Source organism: Octopus bimaculoides, chromosome 1 (assembly GCF_001194135.2).
Source record: "Octopus bimaculoides isolate UCB-OBI-ISO-001 chromosome 1, ASM119413v2, whole genome shotgun sequence".
NCBI classification, from domain to species: domain Eukaryota; kingdom Metazoa; phylum Mollusca; class Cephalopoda; order Octopoda; family Octopodidae; genus Octopus; species Octopus bimaculoides.
Window position 1 is genome coordinate 55,297,202 of NC_068981.1, and position 10,391 is coordinate 55,307,592.

A 10,391-nucleotide genomic window follows, 5' to 3' on the forward strand; every position below is an offset into this window, starting at 1 on the left:
CTGTAGCAGAAAAGAAATTCTTTCTGATTAATGGTTCTACCTGGTATGTTAAAGCTTCTTCTTCCTCTCAGTTTAGAATTTATTGCAGTTTACATTATTTTACTTTTTGTCAACATACATCACTCCAGTTCTACTGTTTATCATTGAATTCTAGATACTAGTGATTTTCTATCTTTCAACAGTAATTATTTTGTTGATGTGATACTTTACTTGTGACATTTATCAAAGATTAAAGAAAAAAGTAATTTAGAATTATTTGGTTACAAGTTGAAACGTTTATGTTGATATTATTATCATAAATTCTGTCTTTAATGTTAGTTACCATTATTATAGTTGCTAGTTGCTATCATCAATATTCACTCCCCAAATCACACTTCCACAATACTGGAAGCTATATGATAGCTTTTTTTCTTTCCTATTTCCTACTACACTCCAATCCCATCTGACAATAATATGGTCTTGCTACCATCTCTGATGATGTTCTAACCTACCCTCATTTAATCTATGCATGCAAATATTCAAGTATATATGATGGGTCCAAGGTTATTTTCAACTTATCCTGGCTTTTAGAAAATATAGGTTGCAAGGAAAAAAAGCCAAGAACTTTTTAAAGATGCAGAAGAGTTTGTTTGACATCAATTACCATGATTAACTGGTGATAAGCCTGACAAGAACAAGAGTAGGGATCTTCAAATTTCATCACCAATGCCTGCCAGGGCATCGTGGTCTGCTGGTAAACTTTTTTTTTTTTTTTCCATCTCCTACCATCCCAATGTAGTTGGAGGAGGAATGGTGCCTCTTACTTCTACAGCTCCCACTGTCTAGTGGAGAAAAATGTAGCTGAGGTTCAGCTTGAACTTCTGTTAGTTGATTGATGCAAGGAAGGAAATGTAAAGAAGGTTAGATTAAGCAAAGAGTTCAGTGAAATGTTTTTTGAAATGAAACACTATAGAATTTATGAAAACAGGAGAAAAGTGATTTATAGAAGAAGTAGCCATTGTTAAAGATGGAGCAGGAGAGACAAAGAAATGAAAAGTGTCAGTGGTTGTAGCAAACTGGTGGAAGAGTTTTCGCTAATCAACATTTTTTTTTCAGCTGATTCATATATATATATATATATATATATATGTTAACAACAAACAAGATGAGAACAAATGTAAATAATGCATATATATATATATACACACACACACATATATATACATATAGATATACACACACACACACATATATATACACATATATACACACACATGCACACACATATACACAAACATACATATATATATATGAGCAATATTCAAATGTGTCACATTCAGCTTCATATTGGACATGGTTGATGTATTTTCTATCCTGCAGCAAAATCCTAATTTTTGGGATGCAGTTTTAGTAGTGTTACATGTGAGTGTAATCACCATGCAACAATCAGAAAACACATTGCACTGATATGTTTGAATGTTCTAGCATTGTTGTACAAATGTTTCCTTGGTATATGTGACACTTATATATTAATGCTATAGAAGAATAAATTTTCATATCTCTATTAGTAGTTGTCTTCAAGATTTCTGTGCCTAAAAATGCCAAAAGTCTGGCATGAAATTTCTAAACTGTGTATGAATGATGTATGTGCAGAAATTTAGCAAGAAATGGAGAGTGGTGTCATCTACAGATGGAAAGTGTGTGATTAAAAATAACAATAAAGTCTAATGTAAAGATAATATGGAGGACATAACCAAGTGTTGAATTATATCAGAACTGATACAATGTGGGTTAAAAAGCTCTGTCACCACTTGCTGAAACTGAGTCGTTTGACAGCAAACACTGATACAAGAGTTAAAAGACAATAATCATAGACTAGAAGCTCGGTGAAGAACTTCTTGTGCTAGACATGGCTAGAAGTTTTACTAATATTAAGGGGAACAGCAACAATACTACATCAAAACCCTTAGAGGGAGATCACTGGTGTATAGCATAGGATAACAGATATCAAGTAGATCTGTCACAATGGAAACCACACAGGTGGAACTGAGAAGAGAAGAGAAAGCTAGTTTCTATCTGCATTGAAAGTGAGAGTGATAGATTAACTAGTTGGCAGTATCAGAAAGATTGCTCTTCTTGCAAGTGAGAGTACTATCAAGATTCAATAAGCTGAGATAGATCATGAATGAAGTAATCAATGAGGATAAGAACTGTCAAAGGAAGGGCAATTGTTCAAGAGTAACCATCAGGACCAGTTGTCTTATTGGAATGGGGAAACTGTAGAAATTGATGATTGTGTGTAACTGAGTTAATGTAATACACTGTCTTGGACAGTGGAATTCATTCAGGTAGTATTCTTCTCATCTTATAAGTTGGAAGTATGTTGTCAGATTGCACCACTGTAGTGTTCCTGTTGGAACTCTCATTGATATGTATTCCATTAACTCTGGTGTACTCAAATGTTCAGTTACATCACCCACACTCTTCCACTTGTGCATTCATGACTACTTCATTGTCACCTCTAATAATGCTTACACATATAAAGATGATACTACCTCACTTCACCTCTCAATTTTCTGCATATGGATATCATCGTTATAAAATTTAAGCACCTCACATCAAAAGAACAGTCCTCAAAACAACTCTTTAATGGGAACATAACAACCCTGTCTAAATGGACATAGCATTATACCTTCAAAAAAGAAAGAAAAAAAAAGAAATCTTTGTCTACTTGAACCGCTCTGGTCTTGGAGAATATACAATGAAAATGCTTGAAGCCTCCACAAAAACTAGATAACACAATCTCTGATGATTTTGCCTGGTGTTCTCATATTTATAACCATGAAAACTGCATCATAAAGGCTAGCTATTATCTTGAGAGCCAGAAAATACTTCAGGTTCAAACAATTGCTCTCCAAAGTTTAGATGAAAATCACAATGGAATATCACTCTCACATCTGGGGTAGTAGTGTAGCTAGATACATACATCTTAGATCACAACCAAAAGAAGCCATACAGCTGACTGACAATTTGTTTCCTATAATTTCTATCCCACAGTTGTACAATCTCCCCTCTCTCACTATTCCAACCCTACTACAATGACTTCTGCTCCCCACATTCATCTAATTACATACTTGTTCCTCCCAAAACCACCTGATACACTCCTGTCATTAACCATCCCTATCCCACCCCAAGTGAAACTATAAGCAATATAAATAACAAAGATAGTAGTTATTAGCAGCAACAGTGTTGATTACCAAGTTATCATGGAGTGCAAGTATAAATATTCTACAAAATTAGTAGAGATCTTCTTGGCAAAAGACCAGAAGGTCTCATTGTAATTTGAAAGGTGAAAGAATTTGCAGGCTGTACAATGCCCAAAGACATCCTATTTGTGATGGTCACCTTATAGGTGCTCTGATTATGGATGTACACTTCCCGTTAGTGATGGCTGATGACTTCTTCTAGGTGTTGTAGGTCTTCCCCTCTACAACGTCAGAACAAATCTGCAACCCACATAGGAATTTAGAGTTTTAACTTTTGATTGTGACAAGATTTTATACATAGGAATACTTTGCTATCCCAGTTAGATTACAAATGAAGTATATTTCCTGTATAGGAAATACTTGGAAACAGGTGAGGGTTGATGGTTGGAGAGCATCCAGCTGTAGAAAATTTGCCACAATAAATACCATCCAACCCAAATATTGTTCACATGGAAAAGTGAACTTCAAAATGAAGATAGTGATGATGATGATGAGGAAGAGAACAATCAATATAATTCCACCCAGTTAGATGATGTGAAACATCAGGTTCTACAAACATGGTTAGAATTATATATAACAAACTGTGTCAGGTAGATTGAATTTAAGCAATGAAGGTGGCAAAGTCAGTGACAGCAGTAAACAAGATTTGGGTTTAAAGATGAAGATATTCAAAGTCAATACAAGCATCAGACATGTAGTAAAATGGAACATAAGAGTAAATCAAGTCATGAAATATGAATGAAAAACCATAACCAAATAGTTATCAATTCCAACAAATATCAATTGATATGTAACCTAATAACTACCCACAATATAATTATTCTGTTTATGTTTTACTTGTTTCAGTCATTGAACTGCAGTGATGCTAGAGTACCACCTTCAACAGATTTGTCAAACAGATCAGCCCCGTTACTTATTTTTATAAGTTTGGGACTTTTTCTATCAGTCTCTTTTTGCTGAACTGTTAAGTTATAGGGGTTTAAACAAACCAAACCACTTGGCAAATGGTGAGATGGATAAACACAAACACACATACATATACACATGAAAGGCTTCCACACAGTTTCCATACATCAAATTTATTCACAGGACATTGGTCAGCCTAAGTCTATAGTAGAAAACACTTGCCCAAGGTTCCACATGGTGGGACTGAACCTGAAACTACATTGATGCAAAGCTAGCTTCTTAACCACACAGCCATGTCTGTGCATCTGAAGTCATGCCTATCAGTATCTATATAAATATGTCTATATAAATATAGCATAAAAATAGCATACATTTGAGTGATGTAACAATGAACAGAAATAGATAATGAATCACAAAATATTTGATATTGTAAGGTAAAACAGCATGTTACAGAAATAATCAAAGATTGTCTACAAAACTACTGAATTAGTAGCACAAATGAAGGCAGGAGCTTATAATACACTAATTGAAATACAACACAGTTATAAAGTGCATAGTGAGAGAAGTGAGTTAAAAATGAAACTCGGCATGTAAGAGTAAACATAGAGAATTTAATGATAGCCAAATTACACATGCACAGCAAAAGAAAGACAGAAAATCAAAAAAACATTCACCTACACAAAACAGAACTCTGTATTTGTTAGTATATGTGTGTGTGCATTTGTTGGATATGTGGGTGTTTGTGTGTGCAAGTGTACACACACACACACACTATAAATAAGACAGATAAGAATATCTCTTTGACTTCATAACCAAAATTACTTAAAATGTTCTATAAATTGACGATGGCAATGGTGATGACTTTCAAGCTATTAAAGATAAGTCTGTCTAATCACACATAGCAATATTCTGAATGTACACAGAATTAATGTACAAAATGCTAATTGTGATATACAACATAGCAATTGTTTATATGGACGAGAGTTTATTTGTGTATTGAAATAGACTGCAAACAGTCATTGTGGAATAGGAGTAAAAAGGTTAAAACAACACATTTTAAAATTCTATTTCAAATATATACTTGTTCTTCATTTCAGTTCTGATTAAAGTTAAGACACAAATGTAAGCAACGAAAAGAGGAATCCTTTGCATTATGGGTGTGATGCATTCTTGAAAATCTCAGCGTTTTGTGAAGTCCCAAAACACAAAATCAAATTTCCTACAGAGTTCCTTGTTATAAATTCAAATGCATTTTGACCGATTTTTTTTTTTTCTTTTGAAGAAAGAAAAACATGAACAACAATAAAAACAAACACATAAAAATAACAGTTTGAGAGCTGGTGTTAGGAAGGGCATCCAGCCATAGAACCCTTGCCAAAACAGACAAATGGAGCCCAGGCAGCTCTCCAGCTGGTCAACTCCTGTCAAACCATCCAACCCATGCCAACATGAAGAACGGGTATTAAAAGATGATAATAATATAACACAGTATAATATGTACACACAGTTTCTTTTATTTATACTTGACATCACCCTGCCATTACACCTGCTCGCTTCAATTCTCCTTCAAATACAAGAGCCACTTTAAGCCCTTCATCTTGCAAATTGAAAGATGATCACACTAGTGCTGGTGCCATGAAAAAAAGTATCTACAGTACAATCTGTAAAGTGGTTAGCATTAGGAAGGGCAGCAAGCTGTAAAAATCATGCTGGAGCAGGATGCAGTCATCCAACTTGTCAAATTCTTGAAACAACCAACCCATGACAAGCATGGAAGATGGACATTAAATGATGGTGGTGGTGATGATAATAACAATGATGATGACGATAATAACAATGATGATGATGACTTAAATGACATTAGACTGCATAGAAATCAATTATCTTTGATGAAGAAACATTATTTTACGCCTTAGTAATATAGGGCCTCCATAGGTGAAGACTAACCATGCATCTGCCAGTGTTAGCAAATTATTGGGATCTTTTTTAAAACGGGGGCCACATTTTTCATTAATGTTTTACGTAGTGTTTTTGGTACCGAAAGACTTTCAAACTTCGTATACTTATCTATTTTGTGTTATAGAACAGAAAAATATTTTTGTATTCGAATTTATTTCATGTAAAAAATTGTCTTATTTCAATAATTTCAACCAATCACTGACGTCCACTCAGCCGATATACATTAAGTGCCGACTACATAAACAAACGATTCTTCGTTTTATTTGCTTTTTTCATTTTAAATTTGCTTTAACCCTAACCCTAACCCTAACCCTAGGGTTAGGGTTAGAGTTACGGTTAGGGTTAGGGTTAATTGTTTTAGAATCGTTTGTTTATGTAGTCGGCACTTAATGTATATCGGCTGAATGGACGTCAGTGATTGGTTGAAATTACAGAAATACGACAACTTTAACATGGAATAATTTATGGATTTCTTTTTTTTTAAGAAGACTAAGAGAAAAAGATGTTTTATATGACACATTCTACCAGTGTTCCAAGTTTCAAAGTGTTTCGTTAATGAAAAATGTGGCCCCCGTTTTAAAAAAGATCCAATTATTGTAAATAATGTCACATTACCTAAGACTGGCTCTTCGGATCTACTTGACAAAAAAATCCAGATTTATAAATACCTTGAAATTTGGAAGGTTAATGCTCACTGGGAATACATTACAATCATAACAGTTACTCAGAGACTACTGACTTTTTTGTTCTTTGGATAATTTAATTAAATAGTTATACACTCAGTAACTTTGCTAAAATTAATTGCAGAAATTTCCATGTTAATTATACACAGATGGGTTTGCTTGCAGCACATGTAAATTTTTTTCATAGAATTAAAAGAGTTTTTGAGATACTTTGAAATTAACTTATAACAGAATACTATTCCATTTTAGAGAACTATCCTAAATATCATTATCATCATCATCATCATTATTATTATTATTATTTAATGTCCACCTTTCCATGCTGGACAGGTTTTTCTGACCCATTTTAGTTACTTCTTATGACACACAATCCACATTATTCAAGAATATCAACCACAGAGTAGTAAAAAAACTTAAAATCCACTCACCTGATCTCGAAGCCGCACAGCAGCTCTATAAAAGACTGTGTCCTTAGCATTATATGTTAAGCAATTCTTTATCATAAGTTCAAAGTCTGCTTGAAATTCATCAATGGTTTTGTAAATGTGGCCATCGACTTTCTTCCTAATTGTCGAGAAATCCATGGGGTGTTCAATGTATTCCAAGTAGTCTGGGACCTAAAAAATGTTCAAGTACAAATTATTTTGAATATATTAATACTCAGGTGAATTATAGCATAAAAATAATCAAAAAATGCTTTGTGTGAGTGTGTGTGTATGTATATATATTCTTTTATTTGTTTCAGTCATTTGACTGCAGCCATGCTGGAGTACCGCCTTCAAGGATTTTAGTCAAACAAATCGACTCAGGACTTATTTTTTCAAGCATAGTACTTATTCTATCAGTCCCTTTTGCCAAACTGCTAAGTTACAGGGAGTAACCACACCAACACCGATTGTCAAATGGTGATAGAAGAACAAATACACACACACAACGGGCTTCTTTCAGTTTCCGTCTACCAAATCCACTCACAAGGCTTTGGTCAGCCTGAGACTATAGTAGAAGACACTTGCTTAAGGTGCCATGTGGTTGAGAAGCAAGCTTCATACCACACAGCCGCACCTGTGCCTAGTGGTTACACACAGAAGTGGCTGTGTGGTACTTCTCAACCACATGGTCCCGGGTTCTGTCCCACGGCATGGTACCTTGGGCATGTGTCTTCTACTATAGCCCCAGGCCGCCCAAAGCCTTGTGAGTAAGGGATAATAGTATCCATATTTACTATCGGTATGAATTACTTGTGCTATCCCTGGGTATATGTATGCAAGCACACTATGCTATTAAGGTACAGGTAACAACAGAATAAACAAAAGTTTATCAGGAATCATATTTAAATAATCAGAAAATGGAGAAAACTTCTGATCAACAAACAAACAAATTGAATCACATCAGTTGATTATTTTTTAATACAAAGCCTGACATAACATTTCTTATGGCTGTTTCTGCTTCCAGTATTATTTGGTGCTTATAAAAGAAATTCCGGAAATAATATTCATCATCTTCATAGCACATTCGATCTAGTACATGGAGCTTCATCAGAGTGAATACAAGAGCTTAAAAAAAATTAAATGAAAGGAAGAGGAAATAGGAAAGAACAGGGCCTCAAGAAGAGGCCAGAATCATACCATCTTGCAGAATGGAGCTTGAAGTAGATGGGCAAAAGAGTGAACTAGTAGTGGCCTAGGGAAATATTTACGGGTATTTGGGTTATTTCTATATAAAGGGGGGAACCAGGGTGTTTGAATAATAGTGAAATGAAGTTAGTACTAAAATAAGAAGAATTACCAATGTCTAGAAAATATTGGTAATTCTTGTTTCATTTTAGTACTAACTTCATTTCACTACTATTCAAACACCCTGGTTCAACCTTTATATAGAAATAATCCATAAATATTTCCCTAGGCCACTGCTAGTTCACTCTTTTGCCTATCGACTTCAAGCTCCATTCTGCAAGATGGTATGATTTTAATATATTGAGCCTTCAGGCCTCTTCTCGAGGCCCTTTCTTTCCTGTTCCCTCTTCCCTTAATTTATTTTATTTTACGCTTTTATATTCATTCTGATGAAGCTCCATGTACTACATCGAATGTGCTATGAAGATGACAAATATTATTTCTGGAATTTCTTTTGTAAGCACCGACTAATAATGGAAGCAGAAACGGCCGTAAGAAATGTTATGTCATGCCTTTTATTAAAAAATAATCAACCGATGTGGTTCAATTTGTTTGTTTGTTGATCAAAAATTTTCTCCATTCTCTGATTATTTAAATTTATATATATATATTTGTGTGTCTATGTTTGTCCCCCACCATTGTTTGACAATTGATGTTGGTGTTTTAAACCCCCATAACTTAGAAGTTTGGCAAAAGAGGCCGATAGAATAAGTACTAAGCTTACAAAGAATATGTCCTGCAGTTGATTTGTTCGAATAAAGGTGGTGCTCCAGCATGGCCACAGTCAAATGACTGAAGCGAGTAAAAGAATATGTGTGTGTATGTGTGTGTGTGTGTGTGTGTGTGTGTGTGTATGATTTGTTAATGTGTCATTGTACTATAAAGATATGAATATATGCATAAACAAAATTATAGTCATGTGATTGAAATTTATTTTGAGAAACATATTTATATAATTTAAGTCATCTAAAATATATATGCAACAGCAAATAACCTACAACAACCAACTTTAAATATTAATGGCTAAAAAAATTATTTCACAATATTAGATATTAGTAGGATTAGTATTAATACAATCATATCTGAATTTATGACTGATATATTTTTTATCATACTCCTCTAGGAAAATCTAAGTTTTAAAAAACACATTACTTTACAGATGATGGTAATAAAGAAATGGAAAAGAATAGATTATTTGAAAGAAATTTCAATTTAAGTGACTTGACAACACTAACCTCATTTGGAGATACAGGCTCAGCAAAAATGTTTCCCACATCTTTCTCTTGAATTTGATCTAGTGCATGTCTTAAGAAAATAACAAAAGGCTGCAACTGCATTTCTGTGGCTAATTGATGTACTCTTATCTGGAAAGGAAAATATCTAAGGTGAAGCACCAGGTATGCTTTGTTTCAAATAATCATGCAACAAAAGAAAACAATAAAATAAAAGGCATGAAAATGTACTATAACTAACAAAACACAGCTACATTATAAAAATGGTTAAAAGATAATAAAGAATTATTTTCAAATAGTCTGTATGCATAATCTAGCGCACAGATTTTGATTAAAAATTCCACATTTCTATTTTAATCATGTATATTCTAAATATATCCCCTCTTATTTATCATAGTCCTCCAGGCAATCACAGAGGAGTTCAAGACAGGTTGCCCCTGGGAGCTCCTCTATGCTGATGACCTTGCCCTAATTGCGGAGTCACTATCAGAACTAGAGGAGAAGTTTCAGGTGTGGAAGCAAGGTCTAGAATTGAAGGGCCTTAGAGTCAACCCAGCTAAAACCAAAATCCTAATAAGTAGGAAGGTAGATAAAACACAAACCCCTTCAGGCAGATGGCCCTGCTCAGTATGTAGAAAAGGAGTAGGTAGTAACTCTATAAGATGTACCCGGTGCAAGCTATGGACACATAAG

At 34.2% G+C, this 10,391-nt stretch overlaps 1 protein-coding gene across 1 annotated transcript in view; it reads right to left on the minus strand.

The window, feature by feature from the left end:
• The window catches only part of LOC106883885 (bromodomain-containing protein 1), a 106,396-nt gene that overhangs the window by 42,287 nt on the left and 53,718 nt on the right, over positions 1–10,391 (minus strand). The window contains exons 6-7 of the mRNA XM_014935024.2: positions 9,702–9,830; positions 7,222–7,410 (exon numbers count right to left, since the gene is read on the minus strand). Coding sequence (XP_014790510.1) covers positions 7,222–7,410; positions 9,702–9,830 — 318 coding nt within the window. The remainder of the gene's footprint in view (positions 1–7,221; positions 7,411–9,701; positions 9,831–10,391) is intronic.